We start from the raw sequence: 19,219 nt of genomic DNA, 5'->3' as shown, positions 1-19,219 counted from the left end.
ATGGTGAGAAAGTTAAGTGTCGAGCAAGCCAAATGTTTGTGCTACATTTTGTCTTTGGCTGGAAAGTTGTTTACTCTACCAGCTGCCCACAGGAAAGAGGCCAGTGCATGTGATTTATTGGTATAACTGTGGAAGCGGATAATAAATCTGTAAATGCAGATACTCTCACCAGTTTCCTGTCCTGGTAAAGAGCTGAGGAAGTGTAAGAATCATCCCACACACACACACGCACAAATGAAAAGCTCGGAGATGAGTAAATCAAAAGGGACAGACTTGCTAGATATCCAGTGTATAATCTGAGGATTTAGTAGAGGTTCATATTAGACTGACCACTGAGGCATGAGGGCTAGATGGACCAGGTCCAAAGGGAAGGAGACCCCCTTTGTGTACATGGCAACTGTATGGCCAACAGCTTGTTACTGGGCTGCCAGAAGGCAGCTGGTGATAGAACACAAGATGCCCTGAGGGGCTTTACAGCAATCAGCAGCCGATACCCCCACCACTGCATCCGAGTGGCAATTAAACCGCGGGGAGGCAAGACGAGGCAGGACTGCGGAACGCCGAGGCAGGAATCAACGCCGATGTTTTGCTCAGCGCCCGAAAGGTTAAGTGTGGACACAGGAGGACATACGGGGGGTCACAACTAGTAGAGTGGGACATAGGACAAGGGTCTTACCAGCCGGGGTAGAGGACATAACGTGCTCTCAGCATCTGTGGCTCATTGAAGCTGCTTTCAGACAATATCAGATTCACATCTTCATTCCTGTTGAAGGAGAAAAAAAAACTTATGGTAACACTAAACCTTGCAATGGTCTACATAAATGTTTAAATCCATATGAAAATACAACATATGCATACCATGTAAGTACTTGAAAACATCTTTAATGCATAATGGGCTTCTAATCACAACAATGAAACATTCTTTCAGTACAGAATGCACTGGGGAGACATTCCTGTGGTAAATGAGCAGTGCTCTGACCCAACTGATTTTAAAAAAAGCAGAATAAAATGTAGCCTAAAGAGAATATTTTAAGTAAAGATAAAAGCAGTTAAATGACTGTTTGCGGCATTGATCATGATTCTGTGGGCGCCTACCTGGTGACAGCTCCTCTCTCTCCCAGTATGAAGGCTGCGGTGGGGTTGGCAGAGCGTACCAACTGCTGAACATGCTGCATGAGAGGGTGCTTCTGCTCTGCTGTCAGCCCGGTGAACACCACTGTACTCACAATACCTGACATACAATGAGGCACAAAAAAGGGAATATGAATTCCAGGAGAAACTGACTCACTTTGCTGAAAATACAAAACCATTCAAGCCACTGCAGAAATACATATACACTCGGTTTGATTTACTGGCATTACTACTGCAGCTGCAGCGTTTTTCTACCTGTGAGCTGGATTTATATGGAAATTAACAGTTTGATTCCTTCAAATCCTCCAGTAAGATACAAAAGGAATAACAAGTTATTAGATGCCACATTCAACTACGGTGGTTGCCCCTCGCTCATGCGATGACAGCTGCACCCAGCTAGACTTCCCCCACGCTACCCAAACTGGATCTGGTTCCAGTAACAAAGATGGCAATGATGGTGTAAACCCACATAAAACATGAAACATGCACTGTATACATGTAGCCAGTATAGCTGCAGGATGTGGGATGTTAATTTACATGAAATGAATGGCATTTAAATGATTACTAAGAGCTTTACTGTTCAATACAACATAATAATTGTCATATGTTTGTGTAATATGTTGATAATAAGTGCCAGTGTCACATTTTCAAATGGTCAGGGGAGGAGGGGAGATGGCAGGGAACATTTCACAAGTCATAAATGCTAAAAACAAAGGCTTCTGCAGATTTATTTCTTCACTAGGTGTTTTTGTTGGTTCTTTTTTCTCATTGCTACTAAATCTAGTTTGACAGTTTGAAAAATAATACACTCTTGACCTTTTACGACTGTTTGGGAATGTTTATTCTCTACAACCAAGCAGCATGATGTATAAAATGGCTTCTTTACACAGCTTCCAAAAGAGCTTCACGTCAATATCAATTAATATCAATTTGATGTTTCCTCAGTATGCCATGAAAAAAATGTTTATCTTGATTTTGTTGTTGGGGGACAGAAGGGTAGTAGATTGTATCAGACAGGACTTACCTTGACTACACTGCTCCAACAGCTTAGGAAAAGCAAACCTAGAATGAAAGACAAAGGAAAGCGATGCAAATTTAGTGTTGAGGATAGATTCTGTTTCTTAGCCTTTTCAGACATGTATCAAGCATGTTTGAGAACACCCTCAGCAGCGTTTCAAAGACAACCAGATGACTGTTTGGTGTTATGGGTGCTGATTAATTGCTAAACCAACTACTGTATAGAGATTATGCCGGAAATAAATTGTAATCATCGTTTTGAAGATGAACTTTTCTTCATCTGTGACAATGTAAACGTATTCATTACTTATTCCGTTTGGGATCAACAGCTACTGCGACCAGTACTTTAAACATATTGAAAATAAGCTTCATGTATTTGAGTCACACACATACAAGAACTGAGTCTGAATGTATTTAGCTTAAGAGTCTTCTTTATTTTAACCCATGCTGTGTTCCACAACGGGTGTTTGCCAAAGTTGTGTAGCAACAAACAGGCTAATTCCATGTTATGGTCCTTGGTTTGCAATCAGGTTATCCATCCTGCAAAGCATTTTTCATAGGATGATATCATGACTGTGACTGGCAACTGACCAATGTAAAAGCTTTCTGTAATTTCATTTAATCTTAACATAATTTATCCTGTGTTGTCAAATCGATCAGCGTTATACATCCCTCTCTGAATAACCATTCGCTCCCCCACAGCCTGAAGCTCTTGAAGAGCCTACAGGCTGAAGGGGGGGGGGGAATCAGCAATTTGAAAGGCATTTATCTTTTCTGTCCTGATGTAATGAACTGTCTACATCCATCACAAAGAATGGATCATGACTGACTGATGAGCTTCGCTGAGGAGGGGGTGCTGGTCGCACATGTGGATCTGGGGGATTAGAGGGCTATGCTGAGGGAGGTGACGGGGAGGTCAGGTCTAAGCTGGGCTAACCACACCCAATTAGCACCATAGTGGGGGTCCATAGACCTCCATACAATCTATGGCAACAGACAGTGACAGGGGCTTTCTGAAGATGCCTCAAATGGAAAAGTCAGCGCTAACCACATTGCTGCACATCTTTCCACTACTCAGGCAAGTAGGTCTGAGTCGGACTGGAGGGTCATCTCAACGTATTTATAGAGCATGTATGCAAATATATATCATATAAGAATCTTATTGTGCAGAACCAAACTGAACATATGTTTTTAATACTGTAGCACTTTGAGTTTCACTATGAATGAAAAGTGTGGTGCAAATTGAATGTATGTATGTATTATTATTATTTTTTATTACATAACACCTCCTGGCTTTTAATGAAATTTCTTGGGGATAATGAAAAATGGCAGCAGTAATTCTCCACGCATGTTGTAAAAACTAGACCCTCTACACTGATCTCATCTGTATGCCAGTATCACTGGCAGGCCCAGCATGGCTGTGCAGTGGAAAACAGCCTATTAACCGGAGTGGTATGTCATATTGTGTGGATCAGCTCAGTCAATCTATGACAGTGAGAAGCTCTGTAAGCTACATCTAAAGCCTGTAACAAAAGGAGAGTGAGATTAAATGTAGGACTGATCCTCTCTGTAAAAGACCTAGCCTTGAGTTTTAATAGCTAAAAGTGTCATGTAACCTCGTCCTGGAAACCTCCGGTACTTCAACCATTTATCAACATCCAGCCCTGTCTGTCATCGCCTGGTCTGTCCGTATGTTACTTGAAAACAGAAATGAGTAGAATCCTCAACTTGAATTTCAAGTTATCTCTCTGGTTTGTTGCATCCAACTACGTTTGCTTATGTTGTCTTAAACAGCTAACTGTACTCGCAACAAATGAAAAGTTTTTATAACATATTAATAATAGGGACGGGTGGTGCTTCAGGAGTGTTTTTGTAGTGAAACTGCATTAAACTACACCTGCAGTCCTCTGCAAAGGAGCAAACTATCCTCTTTTTAGAGCCAACACTCAAGCCCAGAGATAGAGAGAGTATTTCTGACACATTAGATCTTCAGTGTAGGATTCCTTTAAGATGATGATGATGATGATACATACTTGAACCCATGCAGCTGCTTCAAAGTAAAAGCCTTCCAGCCCCTGGGAATCTGATAAAAGCATTAGCATGAAGCAGGTGCTGGGTGTTACTGACTATGTCACTAACTTACGTGTCTTCAAATCAGAACAGAGTTACTATCAAATAGGGTCATATAATATATTATTATCCAGCACTGAGGTTGATGATTAGTAAGCTGGAAGTGATTTTATTTTATTTTAGGTTACTCAGTAAACACAAAACAATTTTAGAATTTTTTCTTCAGCATGCACAAAGGGAGACAACATGAAATTGTACACTGACGTCTATATTTGGTCTCAACTCACTGTCATCCAACACACGTCCCCTAGTTTCTGGTCTGTATGAAATTCACTCACTCAGCAACTTTGTGTGCGGTTTAATGTCAGTGGATATGAATTCATCTGAAATATACATATCTCTTTATGGCAGTGAAAGACTGTTTTTTTTGTGTTTCTTTTTAACAACAGCAGACAGAAGGTTCACCTGTGCTCCATGCAGGAGGCGAGTGGATCCACACAGGCGGTGACAGCGCCGATGGTGAAACAGGCTTGGACAACTGGGTCAGGGTGGAAAAGCACGGCCTGGACTATATCCAGGACATCAGTGTATCTGTATATGTTGGAAGGAACATTTACAAATGTTAAAGTCCCCACAAGCTGATAGAGAAAGGTAAATTAATCCACTCTGGTGAACGCTGGATTTGAATACATATACAACTTCATATACAATCTTCTTTTAACAACAGACACTCTGAATGCTGAAAAGGTTTAGATACTAAGATCTATTTTATGAATCATGATGAGATTATCTGGGTTTTAAATGATTAAATGATGAACATCAGTTAATATTTTCACATTGTTGTTGTTTTTTTGTTGTAATGAAACGCATCCATGAACCTGAGTTCTGCTCTTCTGTATTATTCTTGACTTCTCAGTTCTTTGCTATATCAAGCTGATCAGCAGCCTTTCTTACCCAGGTGAGAGAACCAACAGACGGGGTTTGCCTCCTGGGCCTCTCTGGCTCTCCAGGAAGCTGGACAAATACTGCTGGAGGTGAGAGGCTGAGAAGCTGTCACGGCTGTCAGGAGCAGGCTCGTACACCACCCACCTGCAGGTGGAATGCAAATCAATTTGTATTATTTTCGTTTGTGCTCTTCTAATTATTATTATCATAATGAAATAACTACAACATATGTCAGATTAAAAAGGAATAACAGAAAAAATAGAACAAAAAGCAAACCAAAGAAACCTTATTAGATTAAATCTCTCTCACCTTCCGCATTCCTTGTTCAGCTGGACCAGGAAGTTGCAGAGTCTCTTCTTATGGCTTCCTGGCAGCCCAGTGATGATGGTTATGACAACCTTTTCACACATTAAAAGGTCCACATCAGATTTGCATAGTATCAGCTTTACCATATCCATAACATTCCTTTAAAGGAACTAGAAAAAATATTTACCTTGTCTACATTTTTGAAATGAGGGAGATGCACTGAATCCTAGTCTATGTGCTCACCTTGTCTCCCTGGCTGCTGACCGGGTTCCTCAAGTCTGAGGAGGGAAAGAGCGTCCCCAGGTGGTCATACAGAATGGGCTCCTGACCAATACTACTCAGAGAAAAGTGCTGCAGAAACCTGGCATAGACCAGAATACAGCAATCAGTAGATAGTAATGGGTTCACAACTGATCGGCATGTCTAGATGTAAAAACAACATATCTTGTGACTAAAACCATGTATTTCTAAGGATAAAATAGACAAAAGTCTATATAAAGTCAATTTTCTGACTGATAATGTTGAATACACCTAATATGAACTGACTTATTTGGACAAATCGTGCAAAAATGTATTTATCATTTTTTGCTTTTATTTTATAGTCATAAGAGAGAGACAGAGAGAGAGACAGAGAGACAGGAAACGCGGGTGCTCTTTGTTTTAGCAATAATGGCAGGAATAAAATGTGTGTTTTTGTGCCAGATCATGAATCTACATTATTTTATAGATTTTCTTGCAGCAGAAAAGACCTTTCCAGCGTGGATGCCCACCACTGAATACTCTGCACCGAGAAAGACGGCCTTAAATTCTATTTTAGGAGGACATAGTCCTGATTAAACAGTACCTAGCATCAGGTTTTATTATTTGTTTGGTCCAACTCTGAAGCACTTTACTGAGTAATTGGAGCGTGACCGGATAAAGATCCAACTGGGATCGAAACGTTGTCTATTAAAATAAATTTGTGGTTTGGAGTCAGGTGCGCAGGCGTTCATTGATCCGGGTGTTTATACTAACATGTCCTGCTCTGGCAGCTGGGAGTATGAAGTCTTCAGGCTGCCTCTGCGTTTGGCGACTGGTGGCTCCTGACTGTCGTGCAGCTTCTGCAGTCTGGTGTGCCTGAGAGAAAAGAGTTATTACAATTTATTCAGCATGACAGTAAGTATCAAACAGTTTTAAGAACTATCAAAATCTGATGATATGGTGAGAAAGGGACTAAAATAATTCAAATTGACATACTGATAACTGAGCACTGGGAAAATTCAAATGACTGTGTCCTAATTTATCTTATTTGATCAAATACAAGTGATACAAGTGTCTATATCAATACTCCATCCTCCAGAATCTAGGATACAAAAAAACGAATATCAGTAAAACACATGCAGTTATCTTACATGTTTCTCTGGCTCCAGGTCAGGTGTTCTTGTTCCACCATTTGTAGAGAGAGTCCAGATTCAGAGTTTTTCCACACTGACAAAACCTGAAACCAAGAGTGAAAAGGTTCATTTTGTATCTTTGATGAGCATAAAATGAAGAGGAAGTGGGATTAAAAAAACATATTTTTCAGTGATGGATTATCCTGGAACCAACACAAACCCAAATCCTTTCCTGCCTTTAATCTATGACTCATAGATCTCTCAAACTAAATATTTTCAGTCCTAGTGTGAGTTAAAGACATCCTTGTTGAATTGCCCACAGGCATGATGAGAGACTGATATTCTGAGTCAGCCGTACTCAGATAGCGCCGTGTATCTTCCATCTCGAGTCAAGTCAGAAGTCACTGTCTCAAGGTCTTACCTTGGAATAGAAGGCCCTGTGGCTCTTAGACCTGGGCTGAAGAGCAAAGACCAGACACTGGTCAGAGCTTTGGAGAGGGAACGGGAGGTGGGGGAGCAGGGTGCTCTCATACTCCAAAATGAGAGAAGCTACAGCACCGGAGTCCTGTTGATAAGAGGATGCATGCTGAATCACACAAGCTGATAGCAGGAATTAAACAGCATACGCATTACTATGTTTTAGAAATCAATAACAAAACAAATCTTGTTTACAAAAATATATGCGTGATGCAATGCAACGATTGAACTTCAAATCACATGATAAAATTGTAAATATTTCATATTTTTCCAGTCATGTCATTAATATGCATACCGGATCATAGAACTTGATGTTGCTGATGTGATCCTTGGAGACGGTGATGCTTCCATATTGAGAATGGATAAACAGGAGTCCCCCAGAGAAGAAGATGATTTTCCCTGATAATATTTGCATAAATAGTAAAAAAAATGATACCAAATCACAACTCTTTGTCACATAAGGTACAATATCGGCCCAAATATAATACAACACAGGTTACAAGATGACCCACATCTTTAGTGAGAGTGTTACCTTCTTCAGGTGTGGAGAGCTGGCTGCTGGAGAAGACGTAAGCAGCATCTGCTACAGTCAGAGCAGTTCCCAAACATGTACCTTCCTCCTTCGGTTTAAAACACATATGAGGTCATATAAACATACATACTGTATATAAGCCTGTAAACATGTAGTGCAGTGGGTACATGAAGCCTCTGAACTTACCTTTGTAAGATTTTGAGCTTGCTCAGATTGCTTCACATCAGATTCCATCTGAAAACAACATGACCATCATGACAAACAAGGATGCTAAAAACAAATATTCAACTACTCTCTACTACTTCTAGATAAAGACTGAAAATGTCTGCATTAGTAAACTTTAATTGTAACAAAACCAAGACTAAGTAACTCAATGTTTGGTTAACATTCATGTGAAATGTGAAATGTGAAATGTGAATTTCAGCCCCACACATACCAGCCAGCAGGCGTAGCGAGGCACCGTTGTAGTGAGGATGGTGTAGCAGCTATCTGAGGACACAGTGCCATCTGCAGGAGAGGAAACAGACTTGTCTGACATGGAGGATAAATAACAAAACCAAAGAATGACAAACATGGAAGATGAATCACAAATATGATCCTCGGTGCAGAAAACTGTCCATTTTTAGACTAGTCTTCAAATGAAATCTCCTTTTTCTGTTGATGCTGACCTGTGGATTTGTCCTGTTTATGTAAATCTAATTTCCTGTGTGAAATCAATCAGCAGTCCGTACTAATTAGACTTGATGTAATCAATATTCTACCTTTCTGTTGAATGTTGATGCTGGACTCCAAGAAAGATTCAGAGAAGACCACAGAGCCCAGATCCCCCCCATCCCACTGCAGGTCTGGGATGTCATGGACGGTCATGGAGGCCTTTGGGAGACAAGAAGTGGAATAATAAACATTTTCTGTGGAAAACTGTTAACTGTTTATTGTTGAGAAAAAAAGAATACTGATACTCTTACTTACTGTTTTTATCATGTAACGGCTTTCGTCTTCAGACAAGGGAATGATCCTGTAGATTAGACAAAACAAGAAAGGCTCTTTAGAAGTGAAATCACATATTAATAGAAACGTTCATAAGAAAGCATTAATTAATATAGAAATCTATAAGTATTGTACTGTAGCACTGAAAACACTGAATGCACTAATTGTAAGTCGCTTTGGACAAAAGCTTCTGTCAAATTAATGTATTGTAGATGCAATGCTGTATGCAGTTAACATTATGGAAATGTTTGCAGAAGAATATTTATGAAAAACAACTTTTAAGACAAATAAATGACTCATGAGGACGAGATAACTCTCACCTTCCTTGCTTGTTCACTGCTTGAATGTTGAAGTCACATTTGGACCTTAAGAGGGAAAACACCGAATCAAACAGAGATTCAAACAATACATTTCATTTCATGCTTGGCTGAAAGTTTCGATGGCAATGATGGATATCATTTAATTACTGAACAACTTAAGTAAACACCTGGACACTAAAAAAACAGCCTATTGCACTAACAGTGGACAAGAGATAAAAAATGAATAACAACCAGTTTTTACCTGAGAGCGCTGCGGTACTGACTTAAATTCAACGAGTCCAAAGTCATCAGAAAGGTTTGCTCTGCTACATCTTTTGCCTAAAAAAAGTATTTCTTTATGAGCAACTGTGCATGCTGCATGTAAGATAAATGTTAAAACAGACAGATTGTTGTTGTTGTTTTTTTTACCTTGGTGGGACTGGAGGAACAGGAGTAGCATTTGATTCCTGAAAGAACTGCTTGAACAGCAGCTGAATAAATCTGTGACAAAAGTCTGAAAAAAATAAACAAGAAAACAAATCCGTCAAATATTCTGAAACATTTAACAACGATCATACAGTAACTTAGTAGGAAAATACTGATTATGAAAAGTACAATTACTTACAAGACTTCTGTTTTCTTTTGCTGTGTATTTTGATTTCCTGTGGGTGAAATACAGCGAGTGTAAACAAATTATAGACTAACGATACAAATAAGGGCTTCTCATATTACAGCTAACCCCGGGCCAGCTGAGCCCCTTCAGGACTCTGCATTTAACTCAAAGCATTTACCCAAAATGTAATCCTACAGACAATAATGTAAAATGTGAAAAAAAAGATTTCTTAAAACTTCACATACAGGCAATTGATATATTTTTTTCTTCAACTGTTAATACTGATGGCTTAACCACACAGGAGGCGTTTCAGCTGCATTTTTCAGTCATCCGTGTCACACATGATGGAACAGATATGATCTTATTTTAATCCATACAGCTGTCTACACAGGCTGTGTAATGGCTCATGCTATATGTGTGTAACTGTGACCCAAAGCATATTTTTATACTTCAAGTCTGTTTTTCGCGTGATCGTGTGACACAGTGATCATGTGTTGGGCTGTGTGTGATGCCAAAATGCCTGTATGTATCCTGTATAGACACTGATGAAGCTGCTTTCACTACACATCCCATAGACTGTATTATATATATTATTATATTCTTATTGACTGTATAATATGTATTATATACTTACAGCCTATATTACATAGAGTCTATGACAGATCCTGCATAGACATTGTGTAACAGTCATACAGAGCTGTTGGCTACATCTCAGGTAGTCTATATGTACAGTGTATAGCTGCATTGGAAAATAAAAGATAGCAAAGTCATACAATATAACCTCACCAAGGTATGGGGTGTGGGTGGTCCCAAAGAAATAGGTTCGAGTGCAGGCTAACGGTCCTTTGGGAGCCACACACTGCAAGATCTAAAGGACAAAAAAGTGTTTGTTTTGAAACATACGATAATGGCAAATATCCCCATTTCACAAATGACAGACAAAAATGGTGTAAAATGACCTAAATCAACTTGATGAGTCATCACTTTTAAACATTTAAACATTTAAATAACACTCACTGACCACTTGTTATTCTAAATTCCTTCACCAGGTGGTGCTGCATGCCAGTGTTTCTCTTTAGCTTAATTAATGTATTAAATGTTGATTGCACACATTTAATTAACATAATAAAATGATGACAGCAGAAGAATGTGCAGGTTTTTACAGTGGCGGATCATAGTTTACAGTGTTCGCTATATGATTTTTCCATATTATAGTGTTTTATATTGGAGCATCAGCAGAGAATGTCTGCTTGTACTCAGCTGCTGCTTCTTACCATGTGTCTGGCTGTGGAGGCTCGAGGTCCTGTGTTGCGAACCTGATGACTCTCAGAGGGAAAGTTGAAGGAGTAGCTCTCCAGATCCTCTGAGGAGGAATGCCTCCCAAACAACACAAAGGGCTGCTGACTTTTACTGAAATCAAAGAAATAATCACCTGAGTGTTTTTTTTTATTCTACAAACTACTACACCACAACTGAATGTAATTTTAGTATTTTGACATTGAATATGATGTAAACCTTTTATCAGTGATGTTGCTTGAGATCAGTCCATGGGAGTAATACGTGCGGAATGCCTGTAGATTAATGAGAATACGCTTAATGCACTAACCTGAAAACTGAGACCAGATATAAAACCAAAAACAAAAACAAAATTACTAAAGGTAGTAAACAGTAACATTAAATTAACGTCCAGAGGATTCTGTTCTTTTAGGACTATTCACTTACTTCTCCTGCCTGAGCTTCAGACAGCTCCAAGATGGACAGATGGCTCTCCAGGTCCATGCTGGAGAAAAAGCTGGTCCACTGCTTCTCAAAGTTAACCAAGTCCTAAACCAAACAATAGCCAGGTTAGAGTACAGCATCGTATTGACCGCTCATGTTCAAACCTTCATATACCAAATATGAATAAACAACTATCATCATTTTACCACTAGGTGTAGCAAATACTCAGTTTTTACAGTAGATTTAGTTGTTTTTTGAATCAGTTTAATTCATAATTTCATCTATAAAACGTAAAATATTTATGAAAAACTACCAGATCCTAAATAGATGCCTTACAATCCCTACTGTATACTTGACCAACAGCTAAAAAAGTATTAATGACATAAGTTAGACATAAAATAAGACATAAGACATAAATTATTACCAAATATGGACTCATGCACCTTAATTTATCAGATACTATGGTGTAACTTTTAACTAACCTAACTTCTTGGTGATCAAAACCAACAAATTATTGATCATTCTAAAAAAAACACATTAGATGTGTGGCCATGAATATATTAGACGAAGGCCTGGGGGTTATTTGTGACAGAATAAGGTTAGAAAGGTCAGTGAATAAAGAACCTCAGTGTTACCTCGCTTAGTAGATTATCCAGGGACACTGGGTCGAGTCTGTTGTACACCTGCCACAGCCTCTCACTCATGTCCATTAGCTGGAAAAGAAAAATGAGAATTCATAAACAAAAACAAGCTGAAACAAGAAGTAAAGGAGCACGAGCACAATGTACAGTAGTGCTACAAATGTTGTTCGATTTGCTGCACTTAAGAGCCGAACAAATGTCTTTAGTTTGTAAATTTGAAGGTACCTTGTACTTCATGGTGAAAAAGCTTCCTCTGCCGATGCCTTCCAGTGCAAATGCTTGAATGAGGGGCCATTTTTCCACCATAAACATATCAAACTTCTGGATGTGTCCTAAAAATAACAGTAGAGCAAGTATAAATACCTGCGTTGTTGTAATTACACAGTAAATACAAGCTGTGAAACTACATTGTATTCATCTATTTACTGGCTCACAGTGTCATGCAATACAATTTGTCTTCAACACATATGTAGTAAATTAATGTGGAGGTTAAATTGTGTTGATTTGTACCCTGTGAACTGTAAGGTACTCCGATACGATGGCAGTCCTGCACCATTGTGACAAAACTGGAGATTTTGAACTCTTCTGCTGCTTCTTCATCTTCATACTGTGTGTGGAGGATGAAAAATACATGAGAAGACAAAAAAGGAAAAGAACTTAGGATCTCTGTAATATCAATCACAGTAAAAAAATCAAAACAAAGGTGGTTCATTTAGTTTTTTAGAAGCAACTAACAGCTCCAAAGAGGACAAGTCAACTGTGCAGAAAGTGCAGGTAAACCTAGAATACACTGCGTCATAGATGAAAACAGATATGCTGCTTTTGCTGCACAGCCACTGTAGACGAGGTGTAACATTTAAGATCACTAATCTAAAAGGGAAGTGCATTACAGGTATGCTGCAAGGGTTTAAACTGCTGCAAAGTGGACACATTAACATGGCTTAACACTCGTAATAAGGTTAACGCTCAATATATTACTCCTACAAATAGCCAGTGCATACAGGAAGTATATAATTAACAGGACTAATAGGCCTTTAGGGGAGGAAGAAGGCGTTTTCACCTCTGCCTCTGTCATGCAGTAGAGATGCAGGTTTCTCCAGTGAGACACGTAGGGCAACAGGTAACTGTAGTTCATTGGGTTGCAGTACAGATGAACACACTCCGCCTTGATCAGAAGGATTACATCTGGCGAGGAGATGAGCAAGAGTTCAGAGTAGGTAAAAACTAAAACATGATTAAAATATAGTGAACAGCACTCGAGAAACTCACCATCCAGCATTTCCTCAGAAAATTCCTCAAGCAAATGTTCCAGATTCAGCTGATTTCTTCCATATAATCCATAGAACAGGTATTTGGCAAGCTCAGTGCAGCCTTCATTATATCTGCTGTCAATTCCTGAAATACAACACACATAAACAACCATTAATGTTTATTATATGCTTTGGAATGATCATATAAAATGTCTTATATTCCATGTGCTCTGAAGCCAAGTATTTACTATAAACATATCAGTTCGGGTACAAATGCCAAAAGAAGTAAAGGATCAAGATAAAAAATTTGCAGCATCACATACCAAGAGAGCACAGGATGCCATCCGGAGTGGCAGCGCCGCCATCAGAGAGCAGAGACTGAACCTGACGCAGGCGACAGCAACTGAATAGAAAAAAAAACAAAAATAAATAAATATATATAATAATGGCAGTAAGGGAGTAAATTATGAACAGAAAATTATCTCAAAATTATGATCTCCACATCTCATAATGACTTAGCAGCTCCTCAATTATAAGAAATGTCTGATAAGTATGCAAGCCTGCAACAAACAATTATTATCATTACTGGTTAATCTGATTATTTTCTTAATTAATCAATTAATCATTTAGCCTATAAAATGTCAGAAAATTGTGAAAAAGGATCATTGTTTCGTTGTTTTGTTCGATTAACAAAACCCATCACTAACACTGAAACTCAGAAAACCATATTTGAGAAGCAATGACAAAGTGACTGATAATTACCCTAATCAATTAGAAATTGTTGTTTGATGGACTAGCTAGTTAATTGTTTCAGCTGTACATCTTCATACTATTTACTCCAAAATCACTGACATGATTATGAGATATTAAACATCTAATAATCATCAATGTTATTATACTTACAATATAACTTTTATAATAATAAAAAACTGTACAGTAAAATGACCTAAAACTTCATATGGTCTTAGTTGGGAGTCACTCTTCTTTCCATTGGCTTCCATTGAAATTTTCAGAAAACCACTTAGGAAACTATATTTTGTATAGATTTTTAGGAACTTTTGAGGTGACTTTTCCCTTTAATTTTCTCCTTGACTGTACTGTAAAATGATCGTTGTTAACAAGATTTAGTTCACATTTTCAGCAAGGGTTTACACATGAACAAATATTCTGTTTTGCAATTTTTTTTCCTTTTTAATTTTCTCCAGAACTATACAGTAAAATGACCTCTTTGATGACTTTATGATCATGAATTATCCTATATAACTCATATATCAATCATATTAGCCTGACCAGTAAATTCATTTTCTTTTTTTTCATGCAAATACAAACGTCAAACTACTTTTTACGTTACACATCCTACATAACTATTTTGTTAAGCTATTCATTGGCGTTAGCAAAGAAGCAGGTATTCCAATAGGAATGGGTGTTATGGCACAGTAAAATAAATGTGTAACGTTCACTTGTTTACTAGGTTAATTATGCTAATATTGGAAATGAGGCTAAACCATCGTTAATTTATCGAGGTATCAAGCCAGCTAATCACATTATCCAGCGATAACTGGCGTCGGAACGTCGACAAATAACGGACAGCTGTTCGCGCTAACGTTAGCCGGGGTTAGCTTGACAGCTTCACTGAAGCGTTATCTGTAAACACAACTCGATATAAACATTACCTGACAGCTGGGTTGACTCCCGAGTATTTTCCGTTAACTCTCCTTAAACCGGCCATTGTAATTGTTGTCACGGTGTACACAATTCACGTTTAAAATCGATCAACGTCTCGTATTTTCAGGCCGAATAGCTACATCTTCTCCATCACCCTGGAGAATGTCTACACTAGCGTAGCAACGGGGCGAACCATTCGACATCTAGGGATGTCAAGGGTTAATCTTAATCATACTTTTGGGCAATCCTGACAATATATCCCCATTGATATTATTATTGCCGACTATTTTCGTAACCTATCGCAATTTATTTCGTATCGGTCAAATCAAGCGTTTAACAGAAATGGATGTATCCGAATTCACCAAGCGATGTCCCCCATTTTACGCTGTAGTACTGTCTTGTTTTGGGAGGTTTGACAGCAGCAGCATTGAGGGCGATGGTGCAATCCCTTAGTAATCTCAGTAATTGTGTCTTGTATGTGAGGGAACTCCTGCTCATAGCCTACTGTAGCTATATCTATGTCCAGATTAAAATACATGTATGGGCTATCCAATGTTAATTCCATGGTTTCTACTGTCCCTCCCTCTTCATCATAAGTGAGAATTGAATTAGGGCCAATTCTGCTGAAGTCAACAACCAGACTAAGTGATTTCCATTTTGGTTCTCATTAATGTGCATGCCCACAGGGACTTTGGCTCACATTTTATCTTGCATATCAGGCACTACATCTCTTTTGAGTAAGTAGCCTAAGTGAAGGCTGATTCATCAGTAATGCAAAGAAGAAAATCATAAGATGTCTCACTGACAGGCTTCGTTATGCAGTGGGCATTAACTTCATAGATTCAGGTGGGAAACGGAACAAGTGAAAAAGGCCAACTAATTAGGGGATTGTAAATTCCCATAAATCGGTTTATTAAAAATGTTTACCTCAAATATTACTTTTAATACTCTGGCATATTTAAAATGTAATCACATCGGGCACTGAAATCTGCCCACACAGTCACATTATGGGGATTCACTTTATATTGGAGGACAAAGCTGGTCTCCATGAGGTAAACAATTAAAGTTTAGGGTTAAGACTTTGCTCTTGCTTAAGGTTATGATTTTTGGTTCAGGTTTTGGCCTGTAGTGACTATGGTTAAAGTAAGGGTGCATTGGGGATTTATCTAATTCAATGCATTGTCCTCCTACTGTAGTAGCAAAAACATTGTGTGAGTGAATCTGTGTGTGTTTGTATGACAAAGAAAAAAGAGAGTGTGCTATGGCTAGCAAGGATATTTTAAAATCTGCATGACGAAGATGCATTAGACCAGTAGCTTGTACATTCCAGGTTGTGTTGTGGAATGCACTTCCTTGTCAACAAAACAGCGAGTGACACGTGAAATGCTGTAATCAGGAAGCATTTTCTTTTTTTTTTACCCTCATAATGCTTGTTTCAGAGCCAGAGAATCCAGTTTCATGTGTTATCTTGAGCTGACAAGGATCTGAGCACAGACTCGCCAGAGCACCTGCAAAATGTCGCACAGTAAGTATTTCTTTTCTATATATGAAAATCTGAGTTTTCCCACATTTTAATTCTTTGAATCACTATTAATTTCATTTGCAGTTAATTGTTCATTTCAATTTTATGTTAACAACTGCAAGGCCTGTGAAGTGAATGCAATTGGATTTTAGTCAGTACACATGATTACTTGGTTTGTGCATTAAAATGATTACAAGTCATTGACAAGTCACTATTCTGTTGTTTGGCAGACGGTGTAACTAACACGAGGCAGATGATGGTAGTCATATCCACGGTGGACGAATGGTCCTCTTTGAAATCTCTGCTGCAGGGTAGCCGTGAGGACAAACGTCACCAGTTTACCTTTAGTTCTCTGGGATCAAATCAAGTCTGTGACTTGACGGTGGATGGCCGCTCGATTAGCTTGCACTATGCAGAATTCAAACAAGACATGACAGAAGAGGGAATCAGACAGGCCATAGATGGTAGCTTTAAGTCCTGCAGAGATGGAATAATTACATTTCTACTGTTGATCCAAGGTGGAGATTATACAAAACAGGATAAGAGAATGATAGAGATACTGCAGGCACACTTTGGAGCTGAAGCTTTAAAATACCTGGTAATTCTCTCTCTGGAAGATGGAAACGTTGTTGAAATGTTGGACGACGCACTCCTGGAGTTGATAACCACATGCAATGGAAGATACTGCCGAGTCACATCATCTGCTGCAAGTGACAAGCTAGGTGCACTATTCGAGATGGTCGACTACACGCTGACTGAAAACAGTGTGACTGGCTACACTGAAACCATGCTGGCTGAAGCTAAGAAAAGGAACACAGAAGACACAGCCATGAAGATGTTGAAACAGAAGGTGCAGGAGGCCGAAGAGAAGGTGCAGGCCTTCAAGCAGCTGGTCCATCAGCGAGAGGAGAGAAGAGCCAAAGAGATGGAGGAGCTGAAGGCGAAGCATGCTGAGGAAAGACAGAAGGAGGCAGCTGAGAGAAAGAAATATGAGACAAAAAGAGAGAGCCTGGAGGAGGCTGTGATAAGCCACAAAGCCATGTTGCAGCACCAGATGAATGTTCATGATGGTAAGACTGAAATGTTTTGGGAATTAATTTTCCGAAGATTAGTTTTTTTAATTGCCCATAGAGTTTCAAGTCAGAAATGGTCAAGATAAAGGAAAAAGCAGATCCTGTTTTTCCTGTACTCCACACATTTACACCTATACAAACATATAGTGTAGTAGAATGGTTTCTACAACAGAACCATATGATTTTTTTTAGATCAAGCTTTAGAAAAAGATCCTCAACTTTGTTTGGAAAAGTGTCCTTTTTGAGAGAAGTTTAGCATTTTCAGACATTCTGGTGCAGCATCTTCTCCCACTAGGGGGTGATACAGTTACACAATGACATCACTGGTCATAATGTACAGTGTGCACAATCTAATGTTTGGTTTGTGGTCATAAAATATTCATGCTGTAACCCACAACAGTGCAAATCACCAATGGTTAAATTAAAGGTTATAAATAAAGTACAAATGTTTTTGAGCCAGGTATGGGTTTTAAAGTCAGTGGGTATTCTTATTTTATTCTTTTATTTTTTAAGATTTTTTCAGGATTCTCTCTAACAGATAGAATCCTTCCCTTTTTTTGGCTTTTAGACGATGAAACGAAGAAGATGTCAGTCGTCCTGTTGGGTCTGTCTGGCAGCGGGAAATCTTCTGCTCTAAATCTCATTCTGGAGAGAGCAGGTAATCAATACCCAGTTAATGTGTCCAGCCATGAACCCCCTCAGCCAACCTTGGCTTGTGAGAGAAAAGAAGTGTTTGCAGCAGGGAGGCGACTCATCCTGGTGGACACCCCCGAGCTGTGGGACGAAGACGAGGTGGAGAACCTGGAGCTGGTGAAGGACTGCCTGGCTCTGTCTCTCCCAGGACCCCACGTCTTCCTGCTGGTGCTCCAGGTGGGGCGCTTCACCCAGGGCGAGTGTGAGATGTTGTGGCACCTGCAGAAAATCTTCGGACAAGAGTTAGCAGAGCACACCATCGTCCTGTTCGTTCGCTTTGACGACAACCAGCACAGGTCTCAGAGGATCAATGACTATGTGGCGGGAGCCCATGCAACCCTGCAGGATCTCATCCGCAAGTGTGGAAGCCGTTATTATGAGCTGAATGTTGCAAAGTCCCAGAATGCCCTAAGCTATCCTCAGGTGAAAGACCTGCTCTCAGGAATCAACAAACTGGCTGCCTCACATGGAGGACGCTCCTACTCAATGAGATTTACTGTGCAGGAGCTGCAGGAGAGGAAGAAAGTGATTGAAGAGGGGAATGAGGGGGAAGTAAACTACTTGCTGAGAGATGCTTGATTTCTTTACTCTCATGCAGGTTGCATTTATTATGTTTAATTGCAGGTCTTTTGCTAATCTAATCCAACAGGCCTGTAATATAATAAGCCTACAATTCATTTTATTTCTCTAAAACCTCTCCAAAGTTTAATTTTGTTGAGACTGTGTTAGAGAAATGTTGATACAACTATTTGGAATGAGCTTTAACTGCAGGGATTTTGTACTGGATTATATAACACTGCAAATGTATTGCTTTTAGATGCTGTCATATCTATTGAGCATTTTTAAGCAGTGTATAAACATTAATAAATTGTTTATAACATACCATAAATATAGTTTAAATCATAT

General features: G+C 39.1%; 2 protein-coding genes across 7 annotated transcripts in view; one reads left to right on the top strand and one right to left on the bottom strand.

Moving 5' to 3' along the window:
- The window catches only part of dnaaf9 (dynein axonemal assembly factor 9), a 25,064-nt gene extending 9,870 nt beyond the window's left edge, over positions 1–15,194 (bottom strand). For all 3 annotated transcript variants that reach the window (XM_042388152.1, XM_042388154.1, XM_042388153.1), the window contains exons 1-31: positions 15,034–15,194; positions 13,684–13,763; positions 13,380–13,505; positions 13,171–13,295; positions 12,621–12,717; positions 12,336–12,442; positions 12,105–12,182; positions 11,473–11,574; positions 11,266–11,321; positions 11,025–11,160; positions 10,537–10,618; positions 9,763–9,799; positions 9,567–9,651; positions 9,400–9,476; positions 9,159–9,203; positions 8,821–8,866; positions 8,613–8,724; positions 8,288–8,358; positions 8,038–8,085; positions 7,852–7,939; positions 7,615–7,718; positions 7,264–7,407; positions 6,861–6,946; positions 6,484–6,585; positions 5,713–5,830; positions 5,473–5,561; positions 5,173–5,307; positions 4,684–4,809; positions 2,156–2,193; positions 1,096–1,231; positions 677–763 (exon numbers count right to left, since the gene is read on the bottom strand). In XM_042388152.1, coding sequence (XP_042244086.1) covers positions 677–763; positions 1,096–1,231; positions 2,156–2,193; positions 4,684–4,809; positions 5,173–5,307; positions 5,473–5,561; positions 5,713–5,830; positions 6,484–6,585; positions 6,861–6,946; positions 7,264–7,407; positions 7,615–7,718; positions 7,852–7,939; positions 8,038–8,085; positions 8,288–8,358; positions 8,613–8,724; positions 8,821–8,866; positions 9,159–9,203; positions 9,400–9,476; positions 9,567–9,651; positions 9,763–9,799; positions 10,537–10,618; positions 11,025–11,160; positions 11,266–11,321; positions 11,473–11,574; positions 12,105–12,182; positions 12,336–12,442; positions 12,621–12,717; positions 13,171–13,295; positions 13,380–13,505; positions 13,684–13,763; positions 15,034–15,089 — 2,819 coding nt within the window. In that variant the 5' untranslated portion in view covers positions 15,090–15,194. The remainder of the gene's footprint in view (positions 1–676; positions 764–1,095; positions 1,232–2,155; positions 2,194–4,683; positions 4,810–5,172; positions 5,308–5,472; positions 5,562–5,712; positions 5,831–6,483; positions 6,586–6,860; positions 6,947–7,263; positions 7,408–7,614; positions 7,719–7,851; positions 7,940–8,037; positions 8,086–8,287; positions 8,359–8,612; positions 8,725–8,820; positions 8,867–9,158; positions 9,204–9,399; positions 9,477–9,566; positions 9,652–9,762; positions 9,800–10,536; positions 10,619–11,024; positions 11,161–11,265; positions 11,322–11,472; positions 11,575–12,104; positions 12,183–12,335; positions 12,443–12,620; positions 12,718–13,170; positions 13,296–13,379; positions 13,506–13,683; positions 13,764–15,033) is intronic.
- Positions 14,460–19,219, top strand: LOC121880703. Of its 4 annotated transcripts, none has more exons than XM_042388157.1 (5): positions 14,460–14,974; positions 15,745–15,871; positions 16,465–16,550; positions 16,778–17,617; positions 18,189–19,219. In XM_042388157.1, exons 3-5 carry the CDS (start codon positions 16,541–16,543, stop codon positions 18,890–18,892), a joined length of 1,554 nt encoding a protein of 517 aa, XP_042244091.1. In that variant the 5' UTR covers positions 14,460–14,974; positions 15,745–15,871; positions 16,465–16,540; the 3' UTR covers positions 18,893–19,219. The 4 variants fall into 4 exon arrangements, with proteins under 4 accessions (XP_042244091.1, XP_042244090.1, XP_042244089.1 ...); XM_042388156.1 differs by lacking the exon at positions 14,460–14,974 and adding an exon at positions 15,311–15,670; XM_042388158.1 differs by lacking the exon at positions 14,460–14,974 and adding an exon at positions 15,468–15,503.

This window comes from Thunnus maccoyii, chromosome 16, assembly GCF_910596095.1.
Source record: "Thunnus maccoyii chromosome 16, fThuMac1.1, whole genome shotgun sequence".
Lineage (NCBI taxonomy): Eukaryota > Metazoa > Chordata > Actinopteri > Scombriformes > Scombridae > Thunnus > Thunnus maccoyii.
The sequence above is the reverse complement of the archived record's forward strand: the minus strand, read 5'-3'. Positions and strand labels throughout refer to the sequence as shown.